We start from the raw sequence: 17,070 nt of genomic DNA, 5'->3' as shown, positions 1-17,070 counted from the left end.
TGGGATAGATATACTTAGAAGCCAGCAAAATTCCCACAAGGTTCCCTGACCTGTGAAGTGAGGAATATTACTGTTAGAAAGGATAAATGGAAGTCTTTAGAGTTGCCTGTACCTGGGATAACAGTGTATCAAAACATAGTACCACATCCCTGGAAGAATTGCAGAAATTAGTGTCACCATCAAGGACTTGAAAGGGGTAGTGTTTCCCACCACATCTAAGTTTAACTCTCCTATCTGGCCAGGGCAGAAGACAGATGTACTATGGATAATAATCAAAATTCAATCAAGTTCCCCAACTGCTGCTGCTGCACCAGACGTGGCGTCCTTGCTGGAGCAGATTAAAACATTTCCTGATATTGTCGATAAAGTGAATCAATGTGATATTTTGCAGAAGAGACAATCACTAAGCTCCAGCACCACATCTGCCTGCACACTGCCATGCTTCCCTTCATGATCATATTTTGATTAAACCCCTGAAACTGTAAGCCAGCCACCCTCAATTAAATGTTTTCTTTATGAAAACCCTAACTAAGATACCCACTAAGCCACAAAGTAGGCTGTACCCAGCAGCAATCCATTGTCAACTGGAAGTAATGTATACATGATCAGGCCTTGATCAGGTCATGTTTTATTTGGAAGAAGAAATGGCCAAATGTACAATTATTCATAAATTCATGGGATGTATCCAATGAATTGGCTGAATGGTCAAGGACTTGGAAAGAGCATGATTAGATTAGTAAGAAAGACATCTGGGGAAGAAGTATGTGGCCAAATCTCCATATCTCTCCAAAAGGTTGAAGGATGTGAAGATACTTACTGTCCCATGAAAATGCTCATCAAAGGTGACTTCAGCTGGATGACCTCAATAATAAAGTAGATAAGATGACAGATTCTAGGGACAGTCAGCCTATTTCCCCAGCCATTCCTACCATTGCTCAATGGGCAGATGAAGTAGCCATGGTGGCAGACAGGAGTTATACATGGGCTCAACAACATGGACTGCCACTCACCAAGTCTCAACTGGCTACAGCTGCTGTTGAGTGCCAGATTTGATAACAGTAGGCACCAACACTGAGGCCCAGATATGTCACCATTTCCTGGGATGACCAGCCAGCAATCTGGTGGCAGCTGACTACATTGAACCACTTCCTCCATGAAAAGGACAATGCTTTGTACTTATTGGAGTACATACTTATTCTGATTACGATTTGCCTTACCCTCACCTAAGGATTCTACCAAAACTACCATTTGTGGACTTACAAAATGCCTTATCCACTGTCATATTATTCTACACAGTATTACTTCTGACCAAGGAACTCACTTTACAGCCAGAGCAGACAGACAGTTGCTCAAGATCATGGAATCCACTGGTCTTACCATGTTCCCTACCATCCTGAAGTAGCTGGCCTGATAGGAAGAAGAGTCCTTGAAGCAGCACTAATTAGGTGGCAGTAGCCTGAAGGGCTGGGGCAGGAATCTCCAGAAGATGCTATATGCTTTGAATCAACGTCCAATGTATTGTATAGTTTCTCCCATAGTCAGGATCCAGGAATCAAAGGGTGGAAAGGGGAACTGTTCCACTCACCATCATCCGAGTGATCCACTAGGAAAATGTTTACTTCCTGTTCCTGTGACCTTAAATTCTGCTGGCTTAGAAATTTTGGTTGCAGAGTGGGGAGTTGCGCCAAGAGACACAACAAACATTCCACTGATCTGGAAGCTCAGACTTCTCCCTGGCCTCTTTGGACTTTTGATGTCCCCTTAAGCCAACAGGCTAAGAAAGGAATAACATTGTTAGGAGAGAAGGTTGATCCAGATTACCAAGAGATAATTGGGTTGCTTCTCCACAATGGAGGTAGAAAAGAGTATCTGGAGTGCAAGAGATCCTTTAAAGCATCTCTTGGTGCAATCATGTCCTGTGATTAAAGTCAATGGGAAACTACAACAACCTAACCCAGGCAGGATGACAAAGGGCATAGACCCTTCAGGAATGAAGGTATGCGGTCACTCTTCCAGGAAAAGAGCCAAGACCGGCTGGGGTGCTTGCTGAAGGTGGAAGAGACAGAAAACGGAAAGTAGAGGAAAATACTTATAAATACCAGCTAAGGCCACACTACCAGTTGCAGAGATGAGGATTGTAATTTACACAAGTAGTTCTGATGTATTTTGTTTAGAATGTGTTTGTAAAGATAGCTTTCTTCCCTCGGATGCTTTATCATGTACTGTAACATCAATTAAGAGAATATCAGTGGTCATATTTAAGTCTGATACTAAAAGGATGTCCCTCAAATGACATTGCCACCTATTCTACATTTATAATGTGTTTGTATGAGAGATAGTCATGTTAGGTGTAATTACAACCTCGGTGTTTTCATTTGGAAATTAAACATGAAATAAGGAGATGTGATTGTGTGTCAAGTTGACAAGACGTGGATTTGTGATGGCTATTCTTAGTATCAATTTGACTTGAAATTACCTAAAATTCTAATGTCTAGGCACACCTTTAAGGGATTTTTTTCTTAACTAAATCATTTGCAGTAGGGAGGCCCACTTCTAATCTGGATCTGTGAAGTAGGAAGATCCACTTTTAACCTGCTGGTAGACCATATATAAAGGACAAGGAAGAAGGAAGCTTACAATCTCTTTGCCTGCTTGCTCTCAATGTAAGTCCATTCCTTCACTGACATTAGAATCTACTTCTTTGGGATTCTGGTGTGTACTGAAGACTGCTTTAGATGTCCAGCTTCATGGACTGAACAGATACTGGATTCTTGGACCTTCTGCTAGTAAATAGGCATTGTTGCACTAGCTGGACCACAGCTGTAGGCCATTCCAACAACCCCCCCTTTATATAGATAGACACAGATTCACTATATATAAATTCTGTTCCTCTAAAGAATCCTGACTAATACAATTAGGCTCCTTAACACACTTCCTTGAATCCCCCCTTCTTCAGAAGCTTGACCCTAAATGAAGGGATCATAAACAACAAACCTAATCCTGCAGTAAAATCCAAGACAGTCTGTTTGACTGAGGCCATGCATGAGGTTAAAACATATATGCTGTTCTGCTAAAAACCACTTTTGTTAAACCACTGAAGATCACAAATAGAACACAGTTCTAAGACATAAACTACAAAACACTCAAAAAATCTAGGTATCTTAGTGTATGCCTATAGTCCTAGTACTTGATAGACAGGAGAATAAGGTAGGTATTCAAGGGTTCAAGGTAAGCCTGGGCTATGGAACCCTGTCTCAGAACAAAAATCAAAAGCACAGGAGTAAAATTAAAATTATACTCCAGAGAGAAGAAAGCAGGAGTGTGGCAGGGAACAGACAACAGGGCACTAAAGCATGTGTGCATGCAGTCTCAAGTACCTACTTAATGATGGTGCTAAACCATTACTACCACCAAAAGGAAAGAAACTGAACCCTGAACAGAGCATTATATGAGTTCAGGCTATCCACAAGCTGTGGCAGAAACCTGTCTCAAAAGCTAAAGAAAGCAGAGCAGCTCCACTAAACTAAAAGACAAGGCTGTCACAACTATGGAGTAAGCTACACTTAGGCTCCTGCAGGGTCAGCAGCTTCTGCTGATTTTGTCAACAGGTAATTAAGTGCTCCCTACTGTTGACTGACTAGTCAAAATAGTGTTGAAGTAACTAGACAGCTAAACAAAAAGGTACACCCCACCTCCACTCACTGTTTATTCTATGAAAATTCCTAAAAGGTTAATTCGGTATTAGAATACAAAACCAAAACCAGATTGGTATGGTGATATATTTATTATTTATGACTTAAGGGTTCAAGATACAAAACCATTCACAAGCTATAGAGGTTAGGCAATGGTGATACACATCTTTAGTCCCAGCAGCCACACTAGTCAAGCACTGAAGCTGAGCAGTGGCGGTACACACCTCTAAATCCAGGACTCAGGAGCCAGACTTATGTGGATCTCTCCAGGAGTCCAAGGCCACCCAGATCTACACAAGATTGAATCAGTCTAAAGGAGAATTAGAGCTCAAGCCAGAGCTAGGGGGTTATATAAAGACAGGATCCCAGTGTATCAGGCTGCATTCTGAGGATTCTCCAGTCACACTGAGGAGAGGAGCAGTCTGAGGCTTGGGGGAGAGCTCATGGAGACAGGGCATTTCAGCCTGAGGTAGAGGAAGAGTTAGTGGCTTGGCTGCTTTGCTTATCTGACCCTCAGCTTGAACCCCAATTATTAGTCTCTGGGTTTTTATTTTTTGTGTTACAGATGAGTAATTTATAATTCTTAAGACTTTCTAAGCCCTTGAGGAACACAGAAGTCTAAAGCTTAAAATACAATTAAATTTACCAAAGATGGTATCAAAACGGGAAAAAAATGTGAAAGATACAAATAAAAACTTCTAATCCAAATTATATGAAAAAAAATATCAATCTAACTTAGACCAGATGCCAAAATAGCCAATTACAAAACAAAGGCACTGTAAAGGTGGTTCAGTAGTTAAGAGCACTAGCTGATCTTTAAGCAGACTCAGGTTTAATTCCCAGAATTTAGATGATGGCTCACAATTAATTATCCATAACTCCAGACTAGAGGATCCAAGGACCTCCTCTGGCCTCCATGGGCATCAAGCACACAAGTGGCGTGCAAACAAAACATCCGACCACATAAAGTAGCATTTAAAAAATATCTCCTAACAAAGACACATACATATACACACACATGGAGGAAGGAAGGAGAGATGGGGGGGGGGGGGGGGGGAAGAAAGGCAGTTTACAACATGGGGCCTAAAGAGATGGCTCAGTGGTTAAGAGCATTGACTGCTCTTGCAGAAGACCTGGTTTCATTTCTTATCACCCACAACAAATCTGTAACTTCAATTCCAGGGAATCCCACATCCTCTCTGGATTCCTCAAGCACCAGGCATGCACAAGGTGCACATACATGCAGGCAAAACACTCAACTTCACTGAGTTAAGGCAAACTGTAACACAACATGCAACATGTGTCTATCAGACTAGCAATATCCTGTGTTGAGAATAAATGCAAACAGATATTTTCACTAAAAGCTAGTATGAGTGAGGCAGATGAGAGGGACCCATTTCTTCCTGGGCCATTTAAGCAGGTGGTAAGCACTGATTAAAATCTGTTTAAACTCACTAGTAGTGACCTATAAAGTAATTCTGAGAGTAAAAGCATTGCCACCAAGCCTGACAAAGTTCAATTCCCAGAATCTACATGGTGGAGAAAGCCAATTCCTACAAGTTATCCTCTTACCTTCACAAATGTACACACATATGCACACAAAAATAAATGAATACATGAATAAAATGTAAAAAACTAAAGTACATTCTTTAAAAAACAAAAAAAGCCAATAAATGGTTGCTTCCTAAAAAAAAAAAAAGCAGACAGCTAGACTCCTTTAACTGTCAGCTGGTGGACAATCCTTTGCTGTCTTGACTGTCTTAAACAAAAAGGACTGAGTAGAAAACCTAACGAACTACTCTTAATGCCAGTACCAGCTACCTAGGTCACACCTTGGGCATCATGAAATAATAACAGCATGATCACAGCTGACAGCCCTCACTCTCAAAGGCAGCCCTAGCCAGGGCTGTTTGGGGCGGTATCAGACTTCTGCCATTGCACTCCTGGGTGAACTCCAGATGACACTGCAACCAGATTCATCTAGGCCTGAGAGGGATCACTTTCCCCAAGTCATCTAACCAAAGACGACTTGGACTGTGGCTAAAGACAAGGCTACACACTACTGGTGCAGTACACAAACCTTCATGACAGCACTTGCTAAGAGGCAGGCTGATTGGTCCAAACCAAACTTTCTTCAGCTATATAAGCACGCAATTCAAGCTCAGTGAGTTGGCTAGGAGACATTCTGCTATGCTGTCTCCTCTGATGTTGTAATATGAAGCCCAAAGGCTTCCCTCAAATTGCTTTTCCTTGCCTGGTTTCAATGGTGCATGCTAAGCTGGAAACGGAGAGAGTAACAGCAAAAAGTGGGGTGGGTAAGCGCAGCACTGGCAGAGACAGCAACAGTCCCTGGCGGAGCGGAGGACCCACCGCAAGCCTGCCCCTGTGCGCAACCCTGCCGCGCGTGCGCACCACCACGCCAGCTTTAAACCCTCCAGTCCTTATCTCAAAAGTTACAAGAAATATGCTACTCTATTGAAACTTAAGAATGTATCTGAGGACTGGGATGTTGCCAAATGATAGGTAATGTTTGGGAGTGAAGAATACTAACTAACAGCTTGGCTACAACAGGAATTTTTTTTTTCCTTTGCAAATTGTAACTAAAACTTCCTCTTTACAATCACCTGAGTGAGATGCATTACAAGGCAATAAATAAGCCATGCAATCAAGAACTTACTCACCCATTAACCAGACCCAGTTGCTCTTCAGCAAAAGATGATAAGTTTAAATTACACTTACATGTTCTATTATTTTAATAGAACTCAACATTTTTTAGAAATTACTTGTAAATATAAGCAAACAATTTTAATCACCTCAAATATCTACATATATTTAGAACCCCAAAAGTTTTAAAATTCCTCATGAACATAAAATTATATCTATTCTAATGCTATTTCTATTGCTAACATCATCACATTTAAATGTATGCCAAAATTCTCACTCTTCTCTTAATAATATACTTATAAATACATTATATTCTTCTAGACATATACATGGCAGATTATTTTATTAAATTACTTATCATGTCATTTACCAAGCAGACAGGTATTACTTAAGCAAGTCATTCACAGTAGAAAAAACAATTTACGTTCAAAATAATGAAGGGCAAGTATGATGGCATGCATCTTTAATCCTAGCACTCAAGAGGCAGGGGCAGATGGATCTCTGTGTTGGAGTCTAGAGCTACATAGTGAGACCATGTCTCAAAAGCACTGAAGGGAAAATACTTCATAGTATTTAGTGGGGGCGAGGAATGACAAATATACCAGAAATATACTAAGAACATCAAGAGAATGCCAATTTCTTTACTAAACCTAGGAAAAAACAACTAAACAAAAAAAAAAAAAAAAGGAAAGTTTTTCTAGTTGTTAAGACAACTTGGAAACTGTATTTTGATAAACAGCCACATGATAGCAATAGAAATGTATCCTTTGGTGTTACTTAATGACATCTTGATGCTGGATAATTCTTTAAGGAAGAAAGGAATTAAAGAGATGGCTCAAGTTCTCAGGCTCTGTGTCAGGTGGCTCCAGGGGATCTGATACCCTTTGGCCTCCCCCAAAAGCGTGACTGGAATGGTGGAGGAGCAGAGATGGACGGTGGCTCCCCAGCTGCAGGATCACCCTTGCTCTGGGTGACTTTGATGTTGTCTTAGAATACATGATTTGGAAAGGCTCCTAGTTATTTACAGTTTGTAAGATGACAACTCTTTAAAGTCTGACTTATAATTTTGTACATATGTGTTTTAAACTGATACCTTTCCCATTATCTCATGCAAATCAAATAATAGACATTGGTGTTAATAGCTTTCATTATCATTTGAAGGGCAAAGGGGTAATTTATGAACACTCTAAGCAGGGCTTTGAGGTAATTCTTTTGCAATGTTTATTTGTTTTGAATGGGGTGTGGTAGCCCACATCTGAGGCAGGCAGATAGATACCTGTGAATTAAAGTTTAGTCAGGGCTACAAAGTAAAACCCCTATCTAATTTTTATTTTATGTGTACGTTTGTCTACTGTATGTGTCTTGTGTCTGTAGAGATCAGAAGGAATCTAATTCCCTGGAACTGGAGTTAAGGCTGGTTATAAGCTACCTCATAAGTGCTAGAAACTGAACTCAGGTCTTCTGCAAGAGTAGCGAGTGCTCTCAATTACTGAGCATCTCTCTATCCCCTTCTTTTGAAAGTTTTATCTGGTGACCTCTTTAAAATTTTGAGCAATTCAATGGATGGTGGTGATGGCACACACCTTTATTCCCAGTACTGAGGAGGCAGATGCAGGCAGATCTCTGTGAGTTCAAGACACTTAATGTTGCTTGTAGATAAACTGTTTTGAATATTTTTGCTTCCAACATATTTTTATTGGTTCTTTGGGGGTTTCACATCATACACCCGTATCATATTTGCTTCCCAGACCCTCCTTGCCTTCCTGCTCCCTACTCCCACCCCAACCTTGTGACTGCCCCATATTTTAAAAAAAAAAAAAAAAAAAAAAAAATTGTACCTTGTATTATCTATATACTCCCTGGAGCATGGTCAAACTCCTAGTGGTCTCCCCCTTAATAGAACTGAGTCCTTCCCCCGCCCGCCCTGCACCCCTGCTCAAAGCCGTCTGTGTGGAGAGTGGCATTTCAGCATCCTATCACAGCTTTTAAGACTTCCCTTCCATGGCTTCCTGTTAGGCTCTTACTATTTGGGGGTGTGATGTGGAGGTAGGAATTGTCACAGAAGCCTTCCATGGCTTTCTTTCTCAGCTGTGCATCTGTAGTCATGGACATCACTGCCAAAGTAGAGTTTGCTCTTTACAGTCCAGGGAGCTTGGTTTCAGCATCAGCACAGATCACAAACAGGACCCAGACAAGGCCCTCAAAGCCGCTGGGATTGTAGACATGAACATGGATTCAGGCCACAGCACAGACCACAGACATCAACAGACCTGGCCACAGTAAGATCATGTCCCCAGGTAGCAGCACAAGCCACCCACATTAGCATGTGTGTGTCCACTCCCCGCTCCCATCAACACAGACCTGGCCTCAGTAAGACATGCCCACCATTACAATCATGTATGTAGCTACTGTATTGTCACAGAAGTCTTTGAAGTCTGTGTGTCAAACCTCCACAAGCCTCACATGAGAGAAAATTATGGCTTGTTTATTATAATACTGATATATTTTAAAACTCTCATTGAATAGAACAAATATATGTTCCCCATGTGTATGCACTCATAAATAATCTACTACAGTGGTATGATCTTAATTCTAAATCACTTCTTTTTCCTTTGGTTTCTATTTAACACCCTATGCCATATCTTTATACATAAAACAGGCAGCTAAACAGAAATGCTCAAACCTGAGTCCTAATAATGACCTCTCCTGTTTAGACCTTTACCATTCCCCCTCATCTTGCTGGCAGCATACTTTGGTAAGATATTCAATTACAGACTCTACCATAGAACTTCTTTAGAAATTACAATATAATTACATTTCTCACTTTCCTTACCATAAAATTTTTTGCCTTTCTTTGAAAATAGGGAATTGTCTGATGATGATTAAGATGATTAAGATCTACCTCACTCAGAAAATGCCCTAGAAAACACCAATCTCTAAATGCTGAATTTTTTTAAATTCTCATAGAAGTCTTAGCCTTTAAACAAATACATAATAAAAAGCTTTCTTAGCTCATAAATATGAAAAGAAGTATTTCTTATCACATGGCTAATTTATATTGGGAGATAGGAAGGAAAGCAATTGTGAGTTAGAAAGCCTTGCTCTAAATAATACTGAATTGATGAGCATTTTAGAGATTTGATTTCAAAGTTATTTTTAAGTCTAATATGCTTAAACACTCTGCACTGCTAAAGGAATTGCTAGTGATGAGAGAAGCCTACTGTCATACACACAGAAACAAATCACAGTGAAACAGAGACACCCTGGAGTCCGTGACTTCTTCCCAATAAGCAATAAGCATTCCAATAAGAAGAAAACACCAAATGTGTAGATAATTATCACAACACTTTGTGTTAACCAACCTCCCTAGTCCCGCGCAATGAGCTCACAGAAGTCATGATGTGCACAGGCTGTATCCTTCGCTGCTTCCACTCTTGGTTTAAGGTTTCCGTTCTTTCCACAATCTTCTGACGATTGGAACTAAACATAGTCTTTTAAAAACAAACAAGACATGGTTCACTGTTACAATATGTAGCATCTCTAAAGCAGGTAAAAATCTAGTGAATCCTCAAAAGTACCATGACCAAGTCCTCAAAGGTACACATATTTTATACACTACACTCCAGTTAACCATACTCTAATAAATACAAGGACACCGCTCCCACTACTTCCTGGGAGTGAGAGGAGGACAGGAAACTATCTCCATCCTTTCTGAAATCATAGTGACTTCAGAGACACAAACAAATGTCTTTGTGTTTGGGCCCTGAGTCTACATAAGTAGTACAAAGGCATACTAAAAAAGACTGATTTCCAATCAGGGCAAATAACCCTTAGACTGAAATATTTCTGTTACCACTAATAAACATGATATACTTTTTTTTTTTTTTTTTTTTTCATTGAGAAAGGATCTCATGTATCCGATGCTGACTTCAAACCCATATGTATCCCAGGATGATCTTTAACTTCTTTATTTTTTTGTTGCATTGCTAACTCGTGTGCCTGTGAGTGTCCATGGAGGTCAGAGGACTTGTGTGAATTGGTGGAATTCCATTCCATCATGAAGGTTCCAAGGATCAAAATCAAGTCATCAGGCTCGGCAGCAAGTGCCTTTACCTGATTTGTCACCTCATCAGCCTAATCTTCAACTTCTGATCCTCCTGCCTCTACTTCCCAAGCGTTGGGATTAAAGGCACATACCACTACACCAAGCAGCCATGAAGTAATTTTAATTGAGATCAAGAACCATAGCTTCCAATTCTTCATCGATTTTACTGTAAATATGAACTTAACTGAATATGTATCATTTCAAAGTAAAACTCTTTAACGTGGGGATGAAGGGAACTAGTTTCAATTTTATATAAGATTAAAATTACCTTTACTTCATCAGCTCTTCTGAACCTCTTGAGCTGTCTCAGTCTCATGTACTCTGATTTTACACGCTTCCGCCAACAAACGGGTCCCTTCTCAGATTTCTTCCCAGTCTGGCCCATGATTATTCTAAAAGCAATAATGCAATATTAAAATCACTTCTAATCTCCATATTAAAATCACTTCTAATCAGATGAATATGATCTTTTAATCCCAAGCAAACTGATATCAACAAAACATTTTTACTGTTGATATTTGTAGAGAAATGCCCATGTGTTCTGTGTCGTTAGATCATGGAAATGCATCACTGAATGATTTCATTTAACAACATCCTTTAAAGCATATTTTTATTTATAAACAGTCTATAATCCTAAATAGTAGCAGGTTTACAGAAATGTAATCTCATTACAGGAATTAAGTATACTATACCACAAGGCAGTCTTTACTCCACAAGGCTCACATTTTTAGAGGGAAAAAGCCATAAAACATTAAATTTTTAATTATTAAAAAGCTATTATAGGGGCTAGAGAGATGTTTCAGAGTACTACCTGCTTTCCCAGAGGACCCAGGCCCAATTCCCAGCACCCACACCCACCTTAGCTCCATTTCTAGGGCTCTGACAACATCTTCAGGCTTTAGGCATGAAAATTGTGTACAGACATAACATGTAGGCAATACACCCACACATACAAAACAAAATACATTTTCTAAAAGCTGTTACAGAAGCAATGTGCAACTGAATAAGCATACACATTATCCCCCATATCCACAGGCTTCAAATTTATGGGCTCAAAAAATCTCTGATCAAGAATATTCAAAAAATATTTCCAGAAAAGAGGAAACAAAACAAAACCTAATTTGTTATATCACAATTACTATGTATTGGTAGGAAAAATGAGGGGTAAGCACACACTGCTATAGTTCCAGCCACTCCATAGATTCCCTAGCCAATTTCCAACTTAGAGCGTTGTCTACCCCACATCTCACACTCACACTACATAGCCAGGCCTATGCCAGTCACCTCAATGTCAACATGCACAAACTTGTGGTCATTTTCCCTAAACGGTACTATACAACAACCAGTGCAGCAACTATTTACATAGCGTTCTTTATATTAGTTACTGCACGCACACTACAGGTAATCGGAAGTGTCAGGGGCCACTATAGTTGCTAAAGGTGTTGAAAAGGAACACTTTACACAGCACTAAGTAGAAAATGTACAGGATAGTAAGGACAAATCAGGGTCAGGTGTGGTGGCACATGCCTTTAATCCCAGCACTTGGGAGGCAGAGACAGGCAGATCTCTGAGTTAGGGGCCAGCCTGGTCTAAGAGTAAGTTCCAGGACAGCCAGTACTATACAGAGAAACCCTGCTTTGAGAAGCACATAAATCCCTCTCCCCCCACACACACCGGACCACACTTCTCCATCCAATACTATGATGGTGTCTTCACTTCTTGTGCTACTTTTAGTCACATACAATACAGGTAGGGTTTTGTGAACAAGAGCAAAGAAAACCACAGTAAATGCTTCTACTTTATCTTTAGTTGTAAACTGTGAGCCAGTTATATATGAATGTGGAAACTAGCTATAGTTCAGACATTTAACTCATACTAGAACCTGTACCTGAAGTCTAAACTAGTGTCCTTTTCTAGAAAATTTTCTTATACGTATCAGAACCATACCTATCTTCAAGAGACTACAAGAACATTTCTGTCTAGCTACATAAATTTGATGTTCAAATTTATCTTAAAAGCAATAGAAAACCAGAGTGTTTTGTAAAAGGAGAGGTGGAGTGACTTATACACTGAAAAGACTAGGCTGGCAGCCATATAGAAACAAGAGAGGAAATATGGGGCTGGGAAGAATAACCGTGTGGCCAGGCTAGGTGCCACTAAGAGCAGTCTCTGGAGCAGAGGACACTAGTTTAGACCACACTGAAGACAGAGAGAAGTGATCACTTAGTCCCCAGCTGGCTGGCATAGAGGTGGGAGTAGCTGAAGGAAGTCACTGGCGACATGCCTTTGAAAGCAACACTTTGTTTTCAGGCACCTTCCTATCTCTCAGCTTCTTGTCCACTAGAAGGTGAAGGACTGACTCCTCCACAATTCCCAAGTTCCATCAGTCACATTTATACTGAAACTCACAATTTTCACTGTACCCCACCCCCAATGTAAAAAAAAGAAAAAAAAATCAAGAACAGGTTTTTACTCATTCATAAAATGTCAGAGACTGTGTCAGGTAATAAGGACTTAAAAACAAATTTAGGCTTATTAGTAATTTAAACTAAGAGTGAGTAATCTGCATCTTATTAACACATCATTTGTAAGGCTTAGCCCTGCTACAAGGAAGGAAAGAGTGGACATCCTGGACTACCTATGTAGAAGCCAAAATGAAAAGGAGAAAAGAAAAGGAGGAGGAGAGGGAGGGACAAAGAAAGAAAAAATAAGTGCGCCCAACTCCAAAGAGAAGACGAATATGAATCTCAGGGACACTTGAGCCCTACTATCAAGCAAAGAGCAAAATCAATAAACTGTTCAGTTATAAGAACAAAAAAATACATGCACCCCCCCACACACACACACACCATAAACTATTTTGGACTAGCTTTTCTAGCACTCACGGATATATCTGATATGCTTAGTATGAAGCTCATGCATACAGTCACATCTCCATCCATGTTGGATGGTTTTACCAAGCCTGCTTCATTACCATCATCACAAAGCGCAGCTGAACAGTACCTCTGCTCTCCACAGGAAGCTTCCCCCATCTTCTTCTTTCCTCTCACGTTCATGAAGCCCCTAGGAAGTGGCCAAAACACAGCTTTCTTGTTCTAGTCAGTGACTAGACAAAAGCCCAAGGATTCCACATTCTTCCTAATCAGGTGCAAACCCACACCAGGGAAGTCTGCCTAAATGACACTCCTGAACCTGCTGCCAACAACTAAGAAACTAAGAGAAATTAAAAACAAGCCCAAAAACTTCCCAAGCAGAATGGTGTCTCCTGATACCTTCTTTAAAGTTCTGGCTAATCAAGACAGCAGTTACTATTTTCTTTTGCCTAATAAATGTTTCTTTTTCTACCTAACTGGAAAACGGATATAAACTGCGTGAACTTATTATCCGCCCAACTAAATTAGCAGCTTTAACCGTAACTCTTAACTAAATACCAGGCTAAATATGGTCAAATCCAAACCCAAAAAAGTATGAGTACAATATTCTCAACGTCTTTTCCTTTAAAAATACTCTTTGGCTTTTCTGTGTCAATATCATCCCTGCAAACATGGTGAACGGCCTAAGACCAGCCGGACTTTGCCAGAAATGTGGCAAGAACCAGCCCCACAAGAGCCTCAGTACAAGAAGAGCAAGGACTCTCTGTGTGCCCAGGGGAGAAGCATTATGACAGCAAACAGAGTAGCTACAATGAGCAGACTAAGTCTGTTTTCTGAAAAAAATACTAAAACTACTAAGGCTTGAGTATGCTGAACCTAACTGCAGCTCTAACAGGATGCTGGCTAATAAAAGATCCAACCAGCATTTTGAATTGGGGGAGGGAGGTGTAAGAAGAGAAAGGGCCAAGTGATCTAGCTCTGAGCTGATTTTGTTATGAAGACAAGAAAATCATAAGCTTTTATTCACCTCAATATATAGTACAAAGCTGCCATAAAAGGGCATATTCTGAAAATACACATCTGTCTCCAATAGCATTTTTTAGTATTTATTTATTTGTGTGTGTGTGTGTGTGTGTGTGTGTGTGTGTGTGTGTGTATGTATGGGCACACGCATGCCACAGTATGTGTGCAAGTCAGACAACATCTTTCAGAAGATGGTTCTCGCCTTCCACCAAAATAGTCCCAGGGAATGAACTCAGTTTGTGGGCTTGGCAGCAAGCGCCTTCCTTAAACCTCTTCAGCTGTCTCACCAGACTCTTTCAGTAGCATTTAATATTTAAATGCTTTGATGGCAGCTATTAGTCTCAACAATTTATTTTCAGTTAGTATCTACTGCTTTCATATATCTTGAAAAGTAAGTCAATGGTTAATAAGATTTTAAGGATAACATAAAAAGAACCATCAGAAATTGGCTAAAAAGAATTAACTGGCTAAAAGAAGCAGATCTTATGCCTGAAGGAAAATGCATAAAATATGCAACCTGTGCAAAGAAAGTCCCTAACAGAATCCAAGAGAAGCAAAGCAGATGCTCAGACCACATGAAACCTTGTCTCAAATTAAACAAACAAACAAACAAATCGAGCTGGGAAACTGAGTCTCCAGAAATGGAATATGAGCAAATCACCAGTTACAAAAACCACTGGAAAAGGGATTAAAGAAACCATCAAACTATTGGAAGAAAACATAAGGGAAGCAATTCAGGACACTGGAATGGGCAAGAACTTATATATTTATTTGTTTGTTCAAGATCGCAAATAAAGTAAACAAAAGCAAAAATATATAAGTAAAAAAATAGGATATATCAATCTCCCAGTTTCACATGGCAAAGGAAGTAATTACAAAAAAATCACATAAGTAAAGAGATAACCTATGAATGTCTATTTGCAAACCATATAGCTGACAATAGGTTAATAGCCAGGCTATACAAGGAACTCAAATAGCTATGTTTTTAAAGAATGCTATAAAGAATTGGTCCACTACAAGTCGACAACCCACTACACAATCGTGTGGTTACCTCTCTGTGGTTTCCTAAGGTCTGGGGGATGATGTGATGGGCATGCACACTTCTACCTCTACGTGAGAAGAGAAAATGAGAGAACCAGGATCAATACTAAAACTTAAGTTCTACAGAATATATAGTAGAAAAGATTAGACACTTTTTGTTAGTTCTCTGAACTTAAAAGTTGGTGTCGTTACCTATACAGACTGTCTCTTTCTACAGGGCAGCTTATCTTTTAGATTGCCCTAATGGATAAAATCTGGATGGGGTAACCAATAGTAATTTTAAGAATTTTTCTTTACTAGAATATGTATGGTGCAACTTTCATTTCTTTAACTACAATGATAAATTACCTAAGAACTGGGAGCCAACAGGCTTAAACCAGACAATTTATACTTTTTTAAATTTATTTACTTATTTACGGTTTTGTTTGTTTGTTGAGACAGGATCTCACTATACAGCCCACATCAATCTCAAACTGACTGTAGTCCTAGCTCTGCACCCAAAATCCTGGGATTACAGGTATGAACCATAAGACCTAGCTACTTGGTCTTAATTATGTTCTCTTTCCAATGGTGCTAAAGATTAAAACAAGCTTTTACTTATGCTAAGCAAGCACATTACTATTGAACTACACCGCTATAGTTAAATTTTGATTTGTTTAAATACTAGTTCAGGTACCATCGAGATGGCTCAGAGGGGGTAAGGGTGTCTGATGAAGACCTGACAATGAAGGAGCCTTAATTAAACCATTGCCTCCATCAGGCTACCTGTAGGCAAGTCTTCTGGGCGTTTTCTTGATTAATGCCTGATGTGAGAGGGCACAGTCCATTATGGGAGGTGCCCCTCCTGGGCAGTATAAGCAAGCTGAGCAAGCAATCCATTGCAGCACGCCTCCACAATCTCTCCTTCAGTTCCTGTCTTTAGTTTCTGCCCTCATTTCCTTAGGCAGCAGATAAATATAAGCCAAATAAGTCCTTTCTTCCTTTCCCATGTTGCTTTTGGTCAGAATGTTCTACCATGGCAACTGAAAGCAAACTAAGATACCAACAAAATACCAGTTTATCAGCAGAACCTCCTAGAGATGGTTATTTTTATTTGACAGTGGATAGGAAGTAGCAGTGAATGCCTGTAACCTCTAGCCCTAGCAAGGCAAGCAGCAGGGCACAGAGTTCAGGGCCAGCCTCAGCTATATGAGAGCATACTCTCAAAAAAACAGGAAAAAGTTCACGTCATCTTTATGCATAATCTTTCTGTTTCTGGTAGGCAAATACTCTCCAAAGACATAAAATGGGATACCTCTAACTTCCTCTATCTTGTTCAAGCATCATTTCTGCCACCTACAAGTTCTCACTTATTAATCTAGAAAGGTTATTTCCCTCAACTTCCCTGAATCTTACCTTTTTTTAAAGATTCATTTATTTTTATTTTATGTGCACTGGTGTTCTATCTACCTGCATGCATATCTGTGTGAGGGTGACAGATCCCCTGGGCCGCCATGTAGGTTCTGGAAATTGAACCTGTGTCCTCTGAAGGGCAGCCAGTGCTCTTAATCACTGAGCCATCTCTTCAGCAACCATATCTGTGTTTGTTGTTGTTGTTAGTTTGGGGTAGGGGATTTTAAGACAGGATTTCTCTGTGTAGCTATGGCTGTCTTGGAAAGCTCTGTAGACCAGG

At 39.9% G+C, this 17,070-nt stretch overlaps 1 protein-coding gene across 1 annotated transcript in view; it reads right to left on the bottom strand.

Annotated features, from left to right (window-relative positions):
* Ezh2 (enhancer of zeste 2 polycomb repressive complex 2 subunit) overlaps positions 1 to 17,070 on the bottom strand; it is a 62,347-nt gene that overhangs the window by 30,940 nt on the left and 14,337 nt on the right. Inside the window, 2 exon segments of the mRNA XM_051174633.1 lie at positions 9,746 to 9,847; positions 10,730 to 10,853. Of these exon segments, the coding sequence (XP_051030590.1) occupies positions 9,746 to 9,847; positions 10,730 to 10,846 (219 nt within the window). The 5' untranslated portion in view covers positions 10,847 to 10,853.

Source organism: Phodopus roborovskii, unplaced genomic scaffold (assembly GCF_943737965.1).
Source record: "Phodopus roborovskii unplaced genomic scaffold, PHOROB, whole genome shotgun sequence".
Classification (NCBI taxonomy): domain Eukaryota; kingdom Metazoa; phylum Chordata; class Mammalia; order Rodentia; family Cricetidae; genus Phodopus; species Phodopus roborovskii.
This window is presented reverse-complemented; position numbering and strand designations above follow the sequence as displayed.